Raw genomic sequence first — 24,377 nt, 5'->3', positions numbered from 1 at the left:
TTATAAACATTGTATTCGTGTTTGTTTCTTTCTTCTTTCCTTGTATTTTGATATTTGTATTTTTTATGTAAGGCAACCGCAAATTGTTAATAAAATACAACAACTTTCATAATTTTCAAAAAATTTGATTTTTTTTTGTTCCCCAAACTTTAAGTTGCTTAATTTGAGTGATAATATATTATCCAATATATTATCCGAGTAATATATGAGCATATACTACAGTTAAAAATGAATGACAAATTCTACTTACACTTTAAAAAAAAAAACTTACCAGAATATGAATCAAATCTTTTTGGATCTAATCTTATAGCTTCCCTAAAGTGAATAAGTGCTTCCTGAGTCTTGTTTAATGAATGCAGAAGTGAAGCTTAAACAAAAAGATAAATAATGAAAATCCTTATATATATATATATATATATATATATATATATATATATATATATATATATATATATATATATATATATATATATATATACATACATACATATATATATATATATATATATATATATATATATATATATATATATATATATATATATATATATATACATATACACATAGTCTTCCTTATTTGAAATTTAATGCCAGCGCACAAAAAAGCGCTGGCAGTATGGTATTTTTTAAGTTAGTCTGCGTGATTTTAAAAATTCATTTTTTTCTTTGAATAAATACCTGATAAAATGATTTAAAAAAAAAAAACTGGTAAAAATTATACTGTATATATGTAGAGAAATAAAATATAAAACAAAAACCTTTTAAAAGTAATGCTTGAATATTAGTAACATCAGTCACATGAGCCTTAAAAAAGAAAGAAAAAAACAATACTGAAATTAAATTACGGAATTTTCCAAAAGTGGTGATTGAATCTAACTACACTTTCGGATTTCCATTAGAAAAAAAGTAACTTAACAACATTTGATAATCAACACAACAATTAGAATATTTAATTAATTTAACTAATTAAAATTTTACAATATTTTAATTAAAAATTTTTTTTAAACCTTTTGAGCGAAATAAACTGCTCGAGCTTTTTGTGCAGAACAAAAAGAATAATATGCCAAAGTTACCCAGCATTCAACACTTTGATCATTGATTTCTAAAAGATCCTGGGATAACCTAAATTAATCAATTTTTTTGTTTTCTTAAAAAAAAATATAATTAAAAATATTTTTTTTTGTTTAACTAAATTCTGAATTAATTAATTAATTAATGCTGAATTAATGAATGCTGAATGTTTGAAGTTGATTGGTTATTTGTGGAAATTTTGCAATAAACTGTGAAACCATATTGAACAAATTTCTACCAAATATAATTTGGAATTTATAACTAATAATACTGAAAAGTAAGTCTTTGAGACAGCTAACTATGCAATATGAAGCCTGATACGCTGATACGACCTTTGAATATAGTTTCAGTGATTTTTCTAATAAATATAAAACTTATACAACTTCTATAAGTTCAAGTAAAAATTGTTTTAAAACAACTAAACCATGGTAAAGAAAAACTTTTGTGAACTACAAGTAGGTTAAACTTTTATACAAGCCAAAAAACTTTTGTTTTTCATCCACTATATACATTTGTTTTAAAAATATTGTTAATGCTTTCAAATATTCTGTTAAAGTATTCTACTCAAATTATTCTTACATTTGTAAGTCAGCCTTTTGGTTATCATCAGCCAATAGCTGTGCGTATATATCCATTCCTTTGATATAATATTTATTAACCAAGCGTATCTAGAGAGAACAAAAAAAAAACTTGAACAGGTTATTTCAATTAAAATCTTTGATAGAGGAAGCCATGTGAATTTTACTACAGTAAAAAAAACAACTCACTCTTTCATATGTTAGTTTTGCATTTTCAATATCTCCAGCTTTGAAATAAGATTCAGCAATTTGTGCAATAAGAAAAGGGTTATTTTTCAAAGTCTATAATAATGAAATAAACAATTACTTAAACTCAATGTAGTAGTACTCTTACAGCAGGCTATAAGATGTAGTTTTTACTTTTCCTAAAAGTTGCTTACAGAGATCATTTTTTACAAACAAAAAAAATATACTTTTTGGAGCAACAAACTTATAGGTACACAAAAATGTCCCTGATAATCTATTTATCCACATAAGTATACTTTTTTTTATAAATTTGTCTGTATATATATATATATATATATATATATATATATATATATATATATATATATATATATATATATATATATATATATATAATATATATATATATATATATACTTAATTTATCATTTATTAAATTTGTTAAATTATATAAAAAGATTAAAAAATATGCAAGCATGGCCTACTTAAAACACACCACCCTACATTCTTCATTTTCGCAGTAAAATTAGAAAAAATTTATATTATATCAACATTTTCCCTACATTTATATTTAAATTCACAAACATCTAAATTGGACTTATATGAAAGCTTCAATAATATGTCTTATTTATATTAATTGGAGTTGTTTAACACTCAATAAAATATCAAAAATAGTTTTTCTTTTTTGTCCTGATCAATACAAAAACATAATATAAATATTTTAATGATTTTTAAATTGTATGTTTGAAATAGTGTGATGAACAAGATCTTGACCCTTAATCCAATGGGTGAAACATAAAAATGCTTTATGTTTCATTGCAATATTGAGAGAAAGTTTAGATTTTTTTTTCGCAGATTTAAACTATTGATAATATCAAAAATAAAATCGATATATGCAAAACCATCACAAAAATATCAGGCCGCTTCTTGACAAAATATTTTTAATATCTTGTAAATCTATTGTAGAATTACTGCAGATAAATTTTTTTTTTGCAAATTCTTTAAACTTTGTATTGACTTTTATGCTATATACCCAGCAACATACACTGCAACTTAACGAGATTTATCAGACAGTATAACTTTTTCATAACTAATATCTTCTATTTTATTTAAAGACATTTCTGGAAAGTTTGTCTCATTAGCTTTGATATCTTCCATATTATTGGCGCTTTCTTTTACCAATTTTTAGTTTGATGTAATTTTTAATTGATATATTGTTTCTTTTATTCAATTTTTGCTTTTTATTTTTATCTTACTACATAAAACATACTTCAAGCTTACCAGAAACCTGCTACTTTTATTTGGCAATATTAGTCAAAACGTCTTTCAATAGGGTCACTTTGGAAACAAGCAGTTAAAATAAAATCAGAGCCATAATTTAAAAGGTCTTATATAAGTGATGCTTGTGATGTGATCTTGGCATAAAAGTATCCTTTGTAAAGCTGAAGATGTTTGAGCTGATAAGGTAAAAAATTTTTGAAGTTGCTTCATCAAACTCATCATCTTTAGTAGCTGCTGTTCCGAGTCGATTACTAAAACAAAATTGGTCTTTTAATTTAGAAATTGTCCACCATACTTTGAAAAGATCAAGGAAACTTGAAGCATCTTTACAATTTTGAAGATTTTATAGCAGCTATTGTAGTTTCATTAAAAATGTTATGTGCAATCTGAACATTCTGTTTAAATTTGCCTGAGTGTAAAAGATTATTGCAGATTCTAGGAACTTTTCTTAAATTTGAATTCAAATTTTTATCCTTTTTGTGAATATCATACAACAGTTTCCAGGAAATTTCATCAGACTTGACAATAATATCATCAAATATTGCAGGTTAAAAAAATCTTTTTTTATTTAACAAATTATTTTTTATCTGGTATATACATTTGAAAAATAAACTTTTTGCGATTAAAAATTTATAAAGACACTTTGAATAGACTGATCATGTAACTTTAATAATTTTGAGTAGGTTGAAACATTATTAGTATGGTTGTCATGGTTATCAAACAAAATAGATCTTACATTAAAACCACTCATATTTAAAATATCTAAGCAGCTCAAAATTTCATCTTTTAACCAATCAATGTTGATTTTGGTGACTGGCGAGCCTTTTATAATGCATGATACATTTTCTTTTAACACTATCATCATAAAAAAAATACAATATTTTTATAAAGTTCATTCTTATCGTTGTGATCAATAAAATCTCCTCCGCAATACTCAGCAGAGATCTTCTTCACAATACTCAGCAGAGATCTTCTCCACAATACTCAGCAGAGATCTTCTTGATAATAAAATTGTAGGCAGTACAAAAAGATTTCTATAGAGTGGATAAATAGTAGAAACTGGTTTAAAGGCATTAATAAAATGGAACCTTTTACCTTGTTCACCTTTCTAAATAAGTTTACTATATATAATAGTAATTATATTTATTAAAATATTTTTATAATATTTATAATACTTAATAAAATGGGTCACATATATGGGGAAATACAGATGAAGAAATAAGTTCCTAGTTTTTTCTGTTCATAAAATTCATTTTTCATTTGTTTTTTATATCTTTGTTTGTTGGAGAAGAAAATACAGGAGTTGGTTTATTACCTGATTTTTTTTTGCAAAAATGCAGAATACAAGGCTGTGAACTTTAAGTAGGTCATGATGCAAGAAAGTGATTTAAAAAAAATAAAATAATAAATAAAAAACCTGATTTTCAAGAGGTTTAAAAACTTGTAATGCTTCTAAACAAAAAAGTTGAATATCATGAAAATATACTTTTCAAAAATAACTGAACAAATACTACTTTATAGTTTTTGACTTTTGAAATAGTTATGAGTTAGTTACTTTGAGTTAGTTACTTAGTTATTGAGTTAGTTACTTAGTATACATGAGTTAGTTACTTTGAGTTAGTTACTTAGTTATTGAGTTAGTTACTTAGTATACATGAGTTAGTTACTTTGAGTTAGTTACTTAGTTATTGAGTTAGTTACTTAGTATACATGAGTTAGTTACTTTGAGTTAGTTACTTAGTTATTGAGTTAGTTACTTAGTATACATGAGTTAGTTACTTTGAGTTAGTTACTTAGTTATTGAGTTAGTTACTTAGTATACATGAGTTAGTTACTTTGAGTTAGTTACTTAGTTATTGAGTTAGTTACTTAGTATACATGAGTTAGTTACTTTGAGTTAGTTACTTAGTTATTGAGTTAGTTACTTAGTATACATGAGTTAGTTACTTTGAGTTAGTTACTTAGTTATTGAGTTAGTTACTTAGTATACATGAGTTAGTTACTTTGAGTTAGTTACTTAGTTATTGAGTTAGTTACTTAGTATACATGAGTTAGTTACTTTGAGTTAGTTACTTAGTTATTGAGTTAGTTACTTAGTATACATGAGTTAGTTACTTTGAGTTAGTTACTTAGTTATTGAGTTAGTTACTTAGTATACATGAGTTAGTTACTTTGAGTTAGTTACTTAGTTATTGAGTTAGTTACTTAGTATACATGAGTTAGTTACTTTGAGTTAGTTACTTAGTTATTGAGTTAGTTACTTAGTATACATGAGTTAGTTACTTTGAGTTAGTTACTTAGTTATTGAGTTAGTTACTTAGTATACATGAGTTAGTTACTTTGAGTTAGTTACTTAGTTATTGAGTTAGTTACTTAGTATACATGAGTTAGTTACTTTGAGTTAGTTACTTAGTTATTGAGTTAGTTACTTAGTATACATGAGTTAGTTACTTTGAGTTAGTTACTTAGTTATTGAGTTAGTTACTTAGTATACATGAGTTAGTTACTTTGAGTTAGTTACTTAGTTATTGAGTTAGTTACTTAGTATACATGAGTTAGTTACTTTGAGTTAGTTACTTAGTTATTGAGTTAGTTACTTAGTATACATGAGTTAGTTACTTTGAGTTAGTTACTTAGTTATTGAGTTAGTTACTTAGTATACATGAGTTAGTTACTTTGAGTTAGTTACTTAGTTATTGAGTTAGTTACTTAGTATACATGAGTTAGTTACTTTGAGTTAGTTACTTAGTTATTGAGTTAGTTACTTAGTATACATGAGTTAGTTACTTTGAGTTAGTTACTTAGTTATTGAGTTAGTTACTTAGTATACATGAGTTAGTTACTTTGAGTTAGTTACTTAGTTATTGAGTTAGTTACTTAGTATACATGAGTTAGTTACTTTGAGTTAGTTACTTAGTTATTGAGTTAGTTACTTAGTATACATGAGTTAGTTACTTTGAGTTAGTTACTTAGTTATTGAGTTAGTTACTTAGTATACATGAGTTAGTTACTTTGAGTTAGTTACTTAGTTATTGAGTTAGTTACTTAGTATACATGAGTTAGTTACTTTGAGTTAGTTACTTAGTTATTGAGTTAGTTACTTAGTATACATGAGTTAGTTACTTTGAGTTAGTTACTTAGTTATTGAGTTAGTTACTTAGTATACATGAGTTAGTTACTTTGAGTTAGTTACTTAGTTATTGAGTTAGTTACTTAGTATACATGAGTTAGTTACTTTGAGTTAGTTACTTAGTTATTGAGTTAGTTACTTAGTATACATGAGTTAGTTACTTTGAGTTAGTTACTTAGTTATTGAGTTAGTTACTTAGTATACATGAGTTAGTTACTTTGAGTTAGTTACTTAGTTATTGAGTTAGTTACTTAGTATACATGAGTTAGTTACTTTGAGTTAGTTACTTAGTTATTGAGTTAGTTACTTAGTATACATGAGTTAGTTACTTTGAGTTAGTTACTTAGTTATTGAGTTAGTTACTTAGTATACATGAGTTAGTTACTTTGAGTTAGTTACTTAGTTATTGAGTTAGTTACTTAGTATACATGAGTTAGTTACTTTGAGTTAGTTACTTAGTTATTGAGTTAGTTACTTAGTATACATGAGTTAGTTACTTTGAGTTAGTTACTTAGTTATTGAGTTAGTTACTTAGTATACATGAGTTAGTTACTTTGAGTTAGTTACTTAGTTATTGAGTTAGTTACTTAGTATACATGAGTTAGTTACTTTGAGTTAGTTACTTAGTTATTGAGTTAGTTACTTAGTATACATGAGTTAGTTACTTTGAGTTAGTTACTTAGTTATTGAGTTAGTTACTTAGTATACATGAGTTAGTTACTTTGAGTTAGTTACTTAGTTATTGAGTTAGTTACTTAGTATACATGAGTTAGTTACTTTGAGTTAGTTACTTAGTTATTGAGTTAGTTACTTAGTATACATGAGTTAGTTACTTTGAGTTAGTTACTTAGTTATTGAGTTAGTTACTTAGTATACATGAGTTAGTTACTTTGAGTTAGTTACTTAGTTATTGAGTTAGTTACTTAGTATACATGAGTTAGTTACTTTGAGTTAGTTACTTAGTTATTGAGTTAGTTACTTAGTATACATGAGTTAGTTACTTTGAGTTAGTTACTTAGTTATTGAGTTAGTTACTTAGTATACATGAGTTAGTTACTTTGAGTTAGTTACTTAGTTATTGAGTTAGTTACTTAGTATACATGAGTTAGTTACTTTGAGTTAGTTACTTAGTTATTGAGTTAGTTACTTAGTATACATGAGTTAGTTACTTTGAGTTAGTTACTTAGTTATTGAGTTAGTTACTTAGTATACATGAGTTAGTTACTTTGAGTTAGTTACTTAGTTATTGAGTTAGTTACTTAGTATACATGAGTTAGTTACTTTGAGTTAGTTACTTAGTTATTGAGTTAGTTACTTAGTATACATGAGTTAGTTACTTTGAGTTAGTTACTTAGTTATTGAGTTAGTTACTTAGTATACATGAGTTAGTTACTTTGAGTTAGTTACTTAGTTATTGAGTTAGTTACTTAGTATACATGAGTTAGTTACTTTGAGTTAGTTACTTAGTTATTGAGTTAGTTACTTAGTATACATGAGTTAGTTACTTTGAGTTAGTTACTTAGTTATTGAGTTAGTTACTTAGTATACATGAGTTAGTTACTTTGAGTTAGTTACTTAGTTATTGAGTTAGTTACTTAGTATACATGAGTTAGTTACTTTGAGTTAGTTACTTAGTTATTGAGTTAGTTACTTAGTATACATGAGTTAGTTACTTTGAGTTAGTTACTTAGTTATTGAGTTAGTTACTTAGTATACATGAGTTAGTTACTTTGAGTTAGTTACTTAGTTATTGAGTTAGTTACTTAGTATACATGAGTTAGTTACTTTGAGTTAGTTACTTAGTTATTGAGTTAGTTACTTAGTATACATGAGTTAGTTACTTTGAGTTAGTTACTTAGTTATTGAGTTAGTTACTTAGTATACATGAGTTAGTTACTTTGAGTTAGTTACTTAGTTATTGAGTTAGTTACTTAGTATACATGAGTTAGTTACTTTGAGTTAGTTACTTAGTTATTGAGTTAGTTACTTAGTATACATGAGTTAGTTACTTTGAGTTAGTTACTTAGTTATTGAGTTAGTTACTTAGTATACATGAGTTAGTTACTTTGAGTTAGTTACTTAGTTATTGAGTTAGTTACTTAGTATACATGAGTTAGTTACTTTGAGTTAGTTACTTAGTTATTGAGTTAGTTACTTAGTATACATGAGTTAGTTACTTTGAGTTAGTTACTTAGTTATTGAGTTAGTTACTTAGTATACATGAGTTAGTTACTTTGAGTTAGTTACTTAGTTATTGAGTTAGTTACTTAGTATACATGAGTTAGTTACTTTGAGTTAGTTACTTAGTTATTGAGTTAGTTACTTAGTATACATGAGTTAGTTACTTTGAGTTAGTTACTTAGTTATTGAGTTAGTTACTTAGTATACATGAGTTAGTTACTTTGAGTTAGTTACTTAGTTATTGAGTTAGTTACTTAGTATACATGAGTTAGTTACTTTGAGTTAGTTACTTAGTTATTGAGTTAGTTACTTAGTATACATGAGTTAGTTACTTTGAGTTAGTTACTTAGTTATTGAGTTAGTTACTTAGTATACATGAGTTAGTTACTTTGAGTTAGTTACTTATAGTTTTTGAGTTAGTTACTTAGTATACATGAGTTAGTTACTTTGAGTTAGTTACTTAGTTATTGAGTTAGTTACTTAGTATACATGAGTTAGTTACTTTGAGTTAGTTACTTAGTTATTGAGTTAGTTACTTAGTATACATGAGTTAGTTACTTTGAGTTAGTTACTTAGTTATTGAGTTAGTTACTTAGTATACATGAGTTAGTTACTTTGAGTTAGTTACTTAGTTATTGAGTTAGTTACTTAGTATACATGAGTTAGTTACTTTGAGTTAGTTACTTAGTTATTGAGTTAGTTACTTAGTATACATGAGTTAGTTACTTTGAGTTAGTTACTTAGTTATTGAGTTAGTTACTTAGTATACATGAGTTAGTTACTTTGAGTTAGTTACTTAGTTATTGAGTTAGTTACTTAGTATACATGAGTTAGTTACTTTGAGTTAGTTACTTAGTTATTGAGTTAGTTACTTAGTATACATGAGTTAGTTACTTTGAGTTAGTTACTTATAGTTTTTGACTTTGAAAAAATGAGCGAGTTTTTAAACAATGAACAAGTGGAGGAAAAATTAGTGAATGAGATAATTTTGAGTTCACATCCTATTTAAATTAATTTAAAGCGGATTTCCACTTAGAGAAAATTTTGAGCAGAATGAAGCAGAAAAGAAAACTATCCAATCATGTAACATTAAAACTGCGCATCAACTTTTTTTGTTTCATAATTAGATAGTTTTCTCCATTCGGGTCCACTAAAAACTTTCTGTAAATGAAAGTCTGCCTTTGCCAGACCTAAGAATATTATAAGTATTTGAGCATTAAATTTTGAAAATTTATTTTCAAAATTTAATGCTCAATATTATTAATTCTCAATATTATTATTATTTAATGTTCAATATTATTATTAACTTTTCAATGTTTGAAAATTTAAAAGAATGAATGAATAATATGTTTAATATTATTCATCATTTTCAATCATATTGCTAATCAAATATTTTTAAAATAATTAAAAATTGCTTTGAAAGTTTTTCTCAGAAACCCAAAAAAACTGTTTCCCCCAAATTTTTTGTTTCCCAAATAATTTTTAAAAACCATTTTCCAAATAATTTTGCAAAAAAATATTTGGAAATTGAAAACAAAAAAAGTAATGCAAAATTGATTGCAAGAAAAAATTGATTGTCTAATAAAAAATTATTGTTTGGTAAAACAAAAAATCTTTTATTAAAAGCATATAAAAATTATTTTGTATACTCAATTTGCACATTGTAACAAAAACAAAGTTTTAAAACACAAAGCCAATTGGTACAAATTAGTCTAGACACTTTTAAAAATCTAGAAATTCAATAATATTCCTGGGCTACTAACAAAATGTACTGGTCATTTTAGATTGAAAACAAATTTTTGTGTTAATCTATTTCGCTAATATTTAAAATTTACATAGCTGGTAGGAAAATTTATATAGGTAGTAGGTGGATGCTACATTATTTACATAGGTAGTAGGTGGATGTTACATTTTTTACATAGGTAGTAGGAGGATGTTACATTATTTACATAGGCAGTAGGTAGATGTTACATTATTTACATAGGTAGTAGGTGGATGTTACATTATCTACATAAGTAGTAGGTGGATGTTACATTATCTACATAAGTAGTAGGTGGATGTTACAATATTTACATAGGTAGTAGGTGGATGTTACATTATTTACATAGGTAGTAGGTGGATGTTACATTATTTACATAAATAGTAGGTGGATGTTACACTATTTACATAGGTAGTAGGTGGATGTTACATTATTTACATAGGTAGTAGGAGGATGTTACATTATTTACATAGGTAGTAGGTAGATGTTACATTATTTACATAGGTAGTAGGTGGATGTTACATTATCTACATAAGTAGTAGGTGGATGTTACATTATCTACATAAGTAGTAGGTGGATGTTACAATATTTACATAGGTAGTAGGTGGATGTTACATTATTTACATAGGTAGTAGGTGGATGTTACATTATTTACATAAATAGTAGGTGGATGTTACACTATTTACATAGGTAGTAGGTGGATGTTACATTATTTACATAGGTAGTAGGAGGATGTTACATTATTTACATAGGTAGTAGGTGGATTTATGTTACATTATTTAGGTGGATTAGAAATGAAATTAAAATGATGCTAAAACTCAACTGTAGAAATACACTTCAATTCTTTTTAAAATTTGAAAATATCAAGAACTTAAATTCTTACTAAGATTCTTATTTAGAGAGACTAAGGCGTATCCTTTAATATATTGTATCAACCTAAAGAAGAAACATAAAAATTAAAATACAAAAAATCAAATATTCAAGTATTTCTAAAGGACATGCAAAGCATTTTTTTATTAAAACATTACACAAAGCATTTTGCAATCAAGTTCAAATTGTAAAAATAATTAATACACTTGTTACAGTTAATAAATAATAATAGCAAATAAAAATGTGTAATAATATAAAAACAATAAAAAACAAAAAGTTTTGAAAATAATTCTATTTTTTCATTTAATATAAGTCAGTATATTTTTCACAAAAACTAATAAAAAATAACTTAACATTCAGGTGTAAATGATGGAGTTCCAATTTTGCAGACAAGATTTTGAACCTCTTGCATTGGTGTCCCTAAATCTAACAAGGCAGTTGCTGCTTCCAAAGCAAGTGGTTCTAATCTAAGCAGGAAAAAAAAAGCAATATTTATATTAAAAGATAACTTTTTATAATTAAAAAAATTTTTTTTTGTTACTTATTCAAATATTACCAATAAAAAATTAAAAAAAAAACATAACCTTAAAACATCTTTGTAGCAAGTAATTGCTGATCTGTAAAAAAAGAAAGCAAAATAAATAGATACGCAGTGTGTTGCTACATCGACTATCTTATAGCCTGCTGCTACAAGGGAGTACTGCTGCATCAGCTATCTTTTAGCCTTCTGCTACAAAGAAGTGCTGTTACTTCAACTGAGGGTTTGGTTTGGGCAAGCAATCTATCATTTAAAAAAAAAATTTCTGGTCTGGTTTATTAGATATATAGAAAGCGTCTACAAAAAGTTCATATTTTAGTCTTTTTTGAATGTTACTAAAGTGGTTGAGTTTTGTGTGTTTATAGACACGCCATCTTTTATTTATACACACACACCATCGTCTTTTTTTGAATGTTACTAAAGTGGTTGAGTTTTGCATGTTTATAGATAAGCCATTCCATATTCGACATGCAGTCATGGAGAAAGATTTTGATCCTAGGGAAGTTTTTGATAGACGAGTAAGTTGGCAATAGTCTGATGAACTTGTGTTTTGTTTTGAAATTCAGATTTCTAGAAGCTCAAATAGATATGCAGGAGATTATGTTGATAAAGTTTTATATGTAATAACTGATATCTTATAAACTATTCTTTGATGGATTGGTAACCAATAAAGAGACTTTAGCAATTTTTCTGATTTTAAATGGAAAGGAGCAGAAGCAATTTTGAGTAACTGGAGTTTTTAAAATTTTTTTTGTAAGAACCTGATAAATTTTTTTTTTTTAATTTTTTAAGATTTTTTTTTGTAAAAGCCTGTCTTTTAAGATTTTTTTTGTAAGACTGTTACAATAGTCAAGTTGAGAGTTAGCAGTGCCACAAGCAATTGTGTTAGCTGCTTCTTTGATGAAACATTGACGTTTGTGGCAAAGAGCACAAATATGGTAGTTGCAGGATTTAACAGCGTTGTTTATATGTTGGTTTAAAGAGAGTGTTGAATCTAGGTTGACACCTAGGACTCTTACCAAATTTACTGTAGTTAGTGTTGTTCCAAAGAATGTAATTTTGGAATCATTTTTAAATTTTCCAGTTTGCTTCCTTAATCCAAATAAGATAGCTTCTGTTTTGCTTAAACAGAGGTCCATTTTCTAGAAACCAAGTTTTGTGACTGCATTAGCGTATTCAGTGATTTTGTTATGTTTTCCTGGGTTAATGAAAGTATGTAATTGGGTATCATTGGAATATTGATGATGATTTGTTCCATATTCAACTATGATAAAATATATGGGTGAAACAAAAATTGAAAATAAAAAAAAGCTTAATACACTACCTTGTGGTACACCTGTTAAACTCGCTAACAATCTAGATTTGTTAAGCCAATAGAAATTAGGGATTTTCGAGAGTGCAATATGATGTCAGCCATTTTAGTGCAATATCTGTGACACCAAATTCATTTTTTATACAAGCAATTAGCAGGTTGTGATCGATTGTATCAAATCTGGCAGATATGTCTAAAGAGAGGAAAATGGTGGTTAAAGTGCCATCAATGTTTAACAGGATGTCATTGCATATCTTTAGGAGTACTGTTTCTGTTGAGTGATTAGACCTAAAACCAAATTGAAAAGGATTGAAGTTTACAATTAAAATTACATGTGGAAGAAGCTGAGATAAGGCATCGTGTTCAAGAATTTTGGACATTGCATTGAGAACTGATATGAGGTCAGATCAGTAAGTTTAAATACTGTTTGTCCTGATTTTTTGGTGTAATTTGAGCAACCTTGAATAAGACTGAGAAAATTCCAGATTTAAATGAGAGGTTAGTGAGGTGAGCTATAATTGAACTAAATAATTCTGAAAATGTTTTAAGAATGTTTGTCGGAATAATATCGAGTGGCGATATCTGAGTGTTTTGATTACATGTGAAACATCAGTTGAAATGACTGTACCAAATGTTGTAAATATATTTACAGGGGGAGATTGCTCCATAATGAAATCAGATTTTGGGATTGTAGCAAGTCTTTTTTGGATAATTTTTTTATACTTTCAAGTTCATCTGCAAAATATTGATTTATTGTATCACATTTTGCTTCTGGTATTGTGTTGTTAGTTTTAGGATTATTCGAATGAAGTAATTCTTTATAATACCCCCTGTTTCTTTTTGATTACCATGAGCTAGTTTTTCCTTATAATAATTACATTTGGATTGGTGAAATGCTTTAAATGCCTCTTCGGCATGCAGTTCGATATAGTTTTTTATCTGATAAATTTTTGCTAAAACAATCCTCTAGTTTACGACGTAGGCTTTTTTTAATCTTTGCATCAGAAGATAACCATTTACTATAGTGCTAGCCAAGTCTAATAGAATATTTTCAAATTGCCAAATTATCAAGAACAATTTATTTGTTCTTATTTGTTCAGTATAATTATCAACATTAATTTCAGGTAATAAACAGCATAGCATCACTTGCATTTCTACTAAAATTTCTATAAAACATGATAAGTTTAGTTTTTTTAAATGTTGTTTCAAAAACTAAATAGTTTGACATTTTAAAAGTTGATGTTGGAGTGCTACCCGGACCAAACAGTAGTTCGAAAAATCCTTGCCTGATTGAATACTATTGAGAGAAATATCATCATGACACTTTATTACTAGATGAAGCAGGTTGACAATACCAGAAGTTGATGATACACGAGTTGGTGAACTCATTGTATCATGCTGTAGGTCTCTAGAATATTAGCAAGTCTTGGATTGATAGTTTTTGGAGCGGTACCAGGGCAATAAAGTAACCTCACAGAGGCACACACACACATATATATATATATATATATATATATATATATATATATATATATATATATATATATATATATATATATATATATATATATATATATATATATATATATATATATATATATATATATATGTATATATAATTTTTTTTTTTATAATTATATGAAAATTTTATAATTTATTTTACTCTTTATTATTTTATTTTAGTTATTTTTATTACTTATTATATTTTTTACATACATTATATTATTTATTAAATTCTTATTATTTTATTATTATTAGATATTTTTTTTTAATAATTATATGAAAATTTTATAATTATATGAATTCTTTTTAATTATATGAATTTTTTTTAATTATATAAAATTTTTTTATAACTATATAAAAATTTTTCATAATTATATGAAATTTTCATATGATTTCGCTTCATTTGAGACCCAACATTAGGGTACATCGCTAAAATCATTTTGATTAAAATAACACGACGTACTGATATTCCTATGTAAAATTAAATTTTAATTTGAGTTTCTTTTTTGTGTTTTTTAATTTGAAAATGTTTTGGTAAGGCAATTGAGACTTTTAGTTATACATTTTATAGTTTATTGTAAATAATTACCCGTTTTTTGAGCATGTGTTGTAACAACTGTATAATTCTCAAGGTGAGTAATACTTACCTTGAAAAATAAATACTAGTTATCAAAATATCATAAAGTTTGTTTTTATAATGCGTATTGTGCATATTCAGCGATTATGCATATTGAACATATGTAATAAAATGAACTATGTGATAAAAATTTTTTTTGTTATTATTTTGACCTTATGGTGATGTTTTATCTTTTTCGGGGCTTAATGAAAAGACTAATTTTGTCTTCTTCTAGCACCAGTCATGTACATTTTTCTTTTATAAACTACGATTGTAAAATTACAATACGATTGTAACATACATTGTTATCTTAAATACATGTTTTTGTTAAGGAAAGATATTTTCAAAACAAAGAAACGAAAGAAGCAGGATTTTGTTCAGTTTAAATACCCGAGAATTCAAATTTACTTTGTTTATATACTAGAAACATTTTTTATAAAAAAGACTCTAATCACAAGTACTTTTTAATAATGTGTATATTTTAATTTATTTTTAATAACTACTAACAATGAGTAACTATACATCGAATGTGAAAACTAGACATAGTTTAGCAACTAAATTGTCTACTTTTGTTGGAAAAGGTAAAGAGTTTGTTTTGTCGGAGGTACCCACAAAAAGATCAGTAATTCAAATGGGTTTTCTTCTAAAGGTTAGCTTTTATTTATTTTTTTTAACTTCTAAAATATTTTCAAAAAATATTATATCAAAAATATATATTGACTTAATATAAATTATTTGTGATAAATAACTAAATCTATATCTACCTTTTTGGAAAGAAAAGAAATAGAATTTGAATGTAGAAAAAGTAATTTTGCTACAAAAGAACTAAGCAGAGAACTTGCTAAACTGGTGACAGTTCAATGGTTCAAAGCAAATAGTATGTTTAAACCACCAGTTACAATTTCGGAAAAATCACTAGCAGAAAAAATAAGTAGACTATGGTTTAAAATACCCAGGTTTTTAAAAAACACAAAACCATCCAAAGAAGCAACCAACAAAATAACTAATGAGCTTGATAGTCTCTTTGATATCATATCATGTACTCATACAATCATTATATGCACAGAGGCAGCATCATTTTGCAATGATCCCAAAAACTGCAAATTAGGTGCACATGTTTATTGTTCATGCCCTCTATTACAAAAAGTTCCTGTACTTGATCTTCTTTGGCTTCGTAATCAGAGGCTTAAAAAGAAAGAGATTTCTACTCTGCAAATTGGTTTATGTGATTATAAAGAATCGGTTCGCCTACGGAGAAGAGAAAATAGGAAAAACATTCAGGAAGAAGCTGCAAGAAAAAGGGAAAAAAAAGAAAATGAAAGAAAATATGAGTTTAATAAATTTCAGGTTAGCTCAATTAGCATGAATATAATTCTTTAATTGTTTTAAAACATTTATTACCGCAATCTAAGAAAGTCTTTAAAATTAACTTTTTAATGTTTAATATATATTAAACTATATTATATTATATTATAATATATATATTATAGAAACTGCATGTTTAAAAAATTTAGAATCCTGAACTTGTTTTCAATCTGCATGAAGAAAACAAAAATGGTATTGATGATACTGATGATACATACAATGTAAATACTGCACAACTAAAAAACGAAACAAAAACTTTGGTCGACAAGTTGCTTGAAGAAAAACTAGGAAAATTTGCATCACTGGTTACAAGATACTTAAAAAAACCAAGTCTAAAGCAAAACAAAATGACTATAACACATGCGGCATCAGCTGCAATAAGATATAATATTTCTAATGTTGGTGGGGCTGCTATAATCACTGGTATAATAAAAGATTTTATAGCTGCAGGTTATCTTTCTCCTAATATGTCATACCTTTCTGTTGACCCAAATAAAATGCGAAGGGCTAAGAATAATGTAATGAAAGAAAATACAATTATTGAAGCTAATAAACGTAGTAACGAAAAGATAATTGGAATTGCTTATGATGGAAGAAAAGACTGGACCAAAACGTTAATTCCAGATAAATACAGAAAACTTCACCCTAGAGTCATAAAAGAGGAGCATATAAGTGTATCTTGGGAGCCAACTGGACGTTATCTTGCTCACATCACGCCAGAACCTGCCCTTCATCCAGAAAAACCTGCAAAAAAAATAGCTGAAGCACTCTATGATGTGCTTGAAAAAAACAATGCAACTGAGTCATGCATAGTAATAGGTGGAGATTCAACTAATATCAACACAGGATGGTCAGGGGGAGTTCATGCCCATCTTGAAAAAATGTTAGGACATAAATGCTATTGGGCGATTTGCATGAAACATACAAATGAACTCAAGCTACGACATTTAATTATATCCCTTGTTGGTCCGACAAGTAGCAAGGACGGATTTAAAGGATCAGTTTGCAAAAACCTTAAGTATGTAAATGATATGACAATAAATTATAATTTTACACCCCTGCCAGATGGAGAGGAGCTTCCAAAACTTGATGAGAAAGACATAAAAAGTTTATCTACTGATGCTTATATCAGTTACAGATATGTAAATGCTATCAAGTCAGGAAAACTTTCTCCGGATCTCGCAAATCTAAAATGTGGATCATTGTCTCATTCTCGCTGGCTTACAACTGGTATGGCTTTGATGTTTTTGTGGACAAGAAATCATAACCTTAAATACAGTGAGCTGGAGATCTTGAAGATATTAGTTCAATTTTGTGTCAAAATGTATTTCAAACTTTATTTTGAAATTTCTTCCAAACATCTGCTGGAGGACGGACCAAGACACATTTTGCTTGAACTTAAAATTCTTAAGACAATGCCAGTCAATGTGGCGAATATTATTACACCTTATATACGAACTGGGACTTGGTACAGCCATAGTGAGTGTATTCTGGTTTCACTCTTGACTAGCTCTAATAAAAATAAAAGAAAGTTTGGTGTTGATAAGGTTTTACAAATTAGAGGAAATAATGAGCTTGGAGACACTGCTGTTCGACAAAAAGAATATCTCCAAAAATTAACCTTGACGCTACTATTCTTCAAGAATTAATTTCTTGGAATGTAAAAGATTGTTATGAACCAATATTTACATGTAATCTTTCTAAAGTGGAGGTCTCCAAATTCATTGAAAATCCATTGAAAATTCCTAAATTCAGCATTCACACTCAAGCAACAGAACGCTGCGTCAAAAGCGTGACGGAAGCATCTGCCATTGTTTACGGCCAAGAAAGAAGAGATGGATTTGTTAGAACAAGAATGATACACAGGGAAGAAATTCCTACCTTTAAATCAAAGAAAGATGTTCTTGAAATAATTTAACTAAGAAATAAAACAGAATTATACATCTTGTATTTTTTTGATTTTTTATTCAAAACTTTAACCTGTAAAACTTGAAAACCGCTTCTAATGAGAAGTACTTTTTTTAATAAAATATTTAACAAAAAATAGTTTTGAAAATAGTTTTAAACCTTTTAGCAATTTAAAAAATATGAGGTTGAGTAATTTTTAGATTAAAAATTCTTTCCCCTACATTAGGGACGATGACATAAATTCATTTGTTCCGAGGTGGCTCAGGGGGTTTGGGAGGAGGAGGGTGTTCCCATGCTCTTATCACTAAGAAAAATTAATTAATTTCTGACAAAACAACGCTCTTTGACATAAGTATAAAAATAAAATAATTTAGAATTTGCGCTTTTCTAAAAAAATTAAAATTGCTATAAATAATGATATATTGCGTATCTAAAAGTGTCAATTGCCTTATCAAAACGTTTTCAAATTAAAAAACACTAAAAGGAAACTTAAATTAAAATTTAATTTTACATAAGAAAATGAGTACGCGCTTTGAAAAAAAGTGATTTTCATAAATTATGGTACCAAGCGATGCACCCTACCTAACATGATACAGTTTTGAAGAACTTTTTTTTTGATAATTGATTTTTTTGATTAGGAGCTCATTATATGTTAAAGGGTCTAAAAATATTTTTTATTCAGAAAATTTTTAAAAACAGTGTTATTTTATCATAAAGAACACATTTAGGGGGTGGCAGCATATATTTTTCAAAAATATTTTTTTGGGGATAAATATATATATATATATATATATATATATATATATATATATATATATATATATATATATTTATATATAGTTCTATAGATTGTTGCATTTGGGAGTATGGAAGGAAAAAAATGATTCTTATGCCAACAAATACATCACTTTTAATTACGGGAAAGGCGCCTATGATGGCATACTTAACTTTGAAGCTTCATTATTCAGTATCCTGAAGACCAATAATAAAAGTTTTGATATGGATACATTCCTTGTTACATCTAGAACAATAATTACCCTGGGAGTTTTCATCAGTTTTATTTTTTTTATAAGTTATTCTTATTGTTAAAAAAGCACAAGTATGCCATCATAGGCAACCACTGCTCCTATGATGGCATAGGGGAGGATGGGGCTAGTTAGGATCGAGGGTAACTTAATGATTTCATTTAACCTTAGAGTCTTCCCTCAGAAAAGCCAGAAATTACTCGAAACCATCCTAATTTACCATTTCATGCTACACACCAGCATTGTAAAATTTTGCACATGCGCATAGGATATATTACGTTTTACGTATTTTTTGGACCAAAAAAAAATTTTGGAGCATCGCTTTCTTTTAACTTTACTTAAAAATAAGTTTTTCTTATAAAAAAAAAAGGTTTTCCCAACTCGTCAATATTTCAACACTCACAACTCGTCAGTATGCCATCATGGGTAAAAGTCATCATTTTCATTAAAACAAGCTGTGTCTGCTTTGTTCAAAAGATAAAATTAAAGTAACTATTCCACTAAATGCACAAAACTTAAATATAAAATGCATGAAAATTTTATTTCTGCACAGTTAATAGTAAAATTACAATCTTAAATATATGAAGGAAATAAAACTACAACAGCACATCCCAAAATCGATATTTGTTGATTATAAAAACAATACTTGTGCACAAGGGACGTTTTTTCACTAAAACTAATGTAAAGTCAGTATAGTCATGTAGGTCTAATCATTTTTTTACCAATACCAATTTTAATGGAAATATGACCGGTATGCCATCATAGGCGCCTTTCCCCTACTTTTGAATTTCGTCCAACATTTGCGTGTTGTCAGAAAGTAAAAACCATTAATTTAATATATATATATATATATATATATATATATAAATATATATATAAATATATATATATAAATATATATATATATAAATATATATATATATATATATATAGCCCTCTGAATTAGGTTGGGCATTTGGCAATGCTGACCTAACTGCCGATTTAAAAATGTTTGAGGTCGGCAGTACCATAAAACATAGAAAAGAAGTCGGCAAAAATTGCCAACCTCCTTTTTATGTTTTATGGTACTGCCAAGACAAATTTTTTTGCCAACCTGATGCTCACCACGAAAAGATTAGGGTTTGCAAATTATTGCCGACCTCATTTTTCCTAATTCTAAGGGTTGATATATATAAATATATATGTACATACATATTGTATATATATATATATATATATATATATATATATATATATATATATATATATATATATATATATATATGTGTTTGAGTGTGTGTGTGTGTGTGTGTGTGTGAGTGTGTGTGTGTGTGTGTATATATACCGCATATATATATATAAATATATATATATATATCATATATATGTATATATATATATACAGCGGTGTACCCTACGGTTTTTTCCCAGTCCCCCTGCGGACGATTGAAACAGTTTTTATTTCTCATTTGAGTCGTCCGCCATGATAATCAGTAGTTCGTTGTAAAAGTTAATAGTTTTAATTTTTTTCTCGGGTGAAAATAATGAAGAAAAAAACCTTAAATGTTTGACTACTAAAATACGTCTAATAAGAAATGGTTTATTTAAAAGTAAATTAATTATTAATTAAATTAAAGATGTGTCATCATTGTTTAAAACATGTTTTTAACGTTTTGAACATTTTTTATTATACTAAGACTTTTTTTTATAATAAAAAAGAATTTCCACTTGCATCATTAATTTTTTATTTTGTTAATTTTGTTTGACAAAGTTAAAAAAAATATCTTTTACTAATGAAAAAAAAGAGAGAATCAGTATTATTAATGAATTAACCAGGTGGGAAATGAGCTAGTGACTAGCTAGCTTTATAGCGATTTATTGCGACTTTAAAAATTTGATTTTTAGTGTTGAGTCTATTTATGAGAATAATTGAACTTTTAACATTGTGATTTTGTAGTAGTGGCTAGCTACATATATCGTAACTTTGTTGCTAGCTACAAAATATCTATAAATCTATAGCTGGTTGATAGCTACATATCAAAAATTTTTAGATAGCAATTTTATTAGGATATGAAGCTAGCTACAATAGCCAGTGGTTCTTTAGCTTATTAAGCTGCCCTTGTAGCTAAACTGATGTTTATTTTTACAAATATTGACAGCTTTTTGCTAACTTAAAAAAGCTAGCAATCCTCGTGGCCAAATCGCTGTCTTTATGATTATGATTATAGCTAGCTAATTGCTAGCGGATTTCCCACTGGGAACTGCCCATTCACGTGATTTAAAATGCAACTATAAGGTTTAAAAATGATACAATAGCATTTGGAAATGAAAGAAAATGTAATTCAACAACAATGTTTAAAAAAACAGTAGGGTCGCACTTCAAATAATTAAATCGCGTGTCGGCTAATTTTATTAAGTTTGGTAAAACTATATAACACATCGTAGTATATTCATTGTTAAACGAAGTGTATACTACTTTTTAAAGTTTTCTTTTAATCGCAAAGAATAAAATCTTTATAGATCAAAATAAAGTTTTATTAATAAACACACACATATATGTCTATATATGTCTATATATGTCTCTCTCTCTCTCTCTCTCTCTCTCTCTATATATATATATATAATATATATATATATATATATATATATATATATATATATATATATATATATATATATATATATATATATATATATATATATATATATATATATATATATATATATAGTGGAAACGTTTTTGCTATATGAGGGTGGGGTGGGGGTGGGGGGTTGAACCAAATTATGTTTTTAGTACTATTTTGCTTCTTTGCATTCTTTTTTTACCGGGTTAAATTTATAGGCATCTTCATAAATACATTTAGAGGAATTGAATACATTTTTATTAGAGTTTTGGTTTAGCCTGTTAATCATTGAAATTGGGATTTGATGGTTTGAGTTAATATTATTATACTCATATGTTTTTTTGAAAAATTTATAAATTATCAGATGTTAGATTTGACATTAAAAAAACTCAAAATTTTTTAAAATATGCTTATTTTAATTTGAAAGCCAATATTTTCAAACATTTTTTAAATATCTTTTCTAATTTTATCAAGCTGTAGAACAGATTTTTTCGCATTAAGAAACCATCATTGCAATAAAGACCTAATTCATTAACATTCATTATTTATGATGTCAGGCCAGGTAATCCTGCTACTGGTAACAACATCAATAGCTGTAAAGTATCATAGTACCATGTTGCAGATGGAAGGTGCCCCTGTTCCTACTTTTGGTGTGCATTGTCGAGGTCACATTTGGAGCTCTTAGTAAAAGCTTAAAGTTTACTAATAGTTATGAGGCAATTGCTTGGACTATTAAACAGTGTACTGAGTACACTATCTGTGCTTTGAATCAAGTTCTTTAACAAATCCAAAATGACTACAATACCAAAAACTATAAAAACATAAAAAACCATCGTCATCACAAAGATCTCTAAATCTATCATTCACTAATACTCGTGGTCTTTGAAGTAACAGTTCTTTTGTTAAGTCTAATCTTTGCAAAGTTCACCAGACCTACTTGCACTTTGTGAGACTAATTTGAGTTCAGCTGTCTCATCTTGTGTTAATGGTTGTCTTCCTTTAATTGATAAAGACTCCAAGAGTCACATGCTTGGCCAGGGCATTAACATTTGTAAAAATTCACCCATTTGTCAGAAAAAAAGGTTTGAATCCACAGACTATTCTTTTATGTGCTTTTGTTTAGCACCACTTCACTCTATCAACTTTCTTTTTGTTCTATATCGCTCTCCTTTATCTCAAGACTGCACTTTTTTTAATGATATCTCTGATCAAATTGATTAATGTCAATTTAAGAATTGTAATTTGACTAAGGTCACTTTCCCTTTAACCTTCAACCAATATCATTGTTGTTGATGTCTTTAATGCTGACTCTAGTATCAGTGTCTCTGCAGGCATTAAGACCCACAACTCTTGCCTTTCTTGATGTCTAACACAAATAGTCAACTTTCCAAGTTGTTTTCCAGACAATCTGAACTATTTACCTTCTCTACTCAACTTATGTCTTGTTACTGATCCTAGTCAGTGCTTAGTTTCTTTCACCCTTAGGTGCTTCTGATCATGGTTGGATCTCTCTAAAACTATTATCTCATTCTTCTTCATCATCCAGAATTCCTCTATCATCACAACTTTTACAACTACCTTAAAGCTGACTGGGACTCTAACCATGATTTTCTTCATGATGGGCCTCGGGTAGATTTCTTTAGACTACTTGCTGACAAATGTGCTTCTAATGTAACTTTTTGGATTCAGACTGGCATGAAATCTTTTATTTCCTCCCAACAATTCTAAGTCAAGCCTCACTCTTCTTTTTGGTTTTCTTCATTTTGTGCTACTGCAATTTCCAATTGTAACCATTACTTCCATACCTATCACCAAAACAATTCTCCAGAAAACAGACGTCTGTTAACTATTGCTAGAAACCATATATCAAATCTATTACAAAATTAGCATCTGCTAAGTTTGCAACTCTTTTTTTATATGCACACCATTTTAAATACTATTCTATATCTCTATAACTCTCTAATCTAACTTTGTATGGAATACTGTTGCCATATCTGAAGCAGATCTTCAAATGATTCCCTTTTCCTTTTAGACAAAGTGCAAAAGCATATTGTAAACATAGTCAAACCTGCTCTTGCAGTTAACCTTCAACCATTGTCACATTGTAGTAATGTTGCTTCTCTTCGTCTTTTCTATAAATACTCTAATGGGCACTGCTCTACTAAGCTAGCACCTCTTGTACCTTCTACTAAAATTCATTCTTGTGTTACTCATTGTGAAATTAAGTCTTATCCTATTACTGTCTGTCATCAAGTGCTCCAAAAATTCTTATTTGTCTAATTTTTTTCTCTCAAATTCCCTTTATCTTGTTTTCCTGATGCATATAATTTGCAATCTTTCAGGTCGCTTGTTAATCGTTATCTTATATTATAAACTTCATCTTTTCTCTTCAGGTAAATTCCAACTCTAATAATGGTTGCTTGCAGTCTTGTTAGGAGTGAAGATGTTTAA

The 24,377-nt window shown here is 27.5% G+C and overlaps 1 protein-coding gene across 1 annotated transcript in view; it reads right to left on the bottom strand.

Annotated features, from left to right (window-relative positions):
- The window catches only part of LOC100204685 (anaphase-promoting complex subunit 7), a 58,682-nt gene that overhangs the window by 19,482 nt on the left and 14,823 nt on the right, over window positions 1-24,377 (bottom strand). The window contains exons 7-15 of the mRNA XM_065807102.1: window positions 11,641-11,673; window positions 11,411-11,523; window positions 11,070-11,123; window positions 4,534-4,568; window positions 1,839-1,931; window positions 1,651-1,739; window positions 1,008-1,122; window positions 759-804; window positions 272-367 (exon numbers count right to left, since the gene is read on the bottom strand). Coding sequence (XP_065663174.1) covers window positions 272-367; window positions 759-804; window positions 1,008-1,122; window positions 1,651-1,739; window positions 1,839-1,931; window positions 4,534-4,568; window positions 11,070-11,123; window positions 11,411-11,523; window positions 11,641-11,673 — 674 coding nt within the window. The remainder of the gene's footprint in view (window positions 1-271; window positions 368-758; window positions 805-1,007; window positions 1,123-1,650; window positions 1,740-1,838; window positions 1,932-4,533; window positions 4,569-11,069; window positions 11,124-11,410; window positions 11,524-11,640; window positions 11,674-24,377) is intronic.

Source organism: Hydra vulgaris, chromosome 10 (genome assembly GCF_038396675.1).
Source record: "Hydra vulgaris chromosome 10, alternate assembly HydraT2T_AEP".
Lineage (NCBI taxonomy): Eukaryota > Metazoa > Cnidaria > Hydrozoa > Anthoathecata > Hydridae > Hydra > Hydra vulgaris.
The sequence above is the reverse complement of the archived record's forward strand: the minus strand, read 5'-3'. Positions and strand labels throughout refer to the sequence as shown.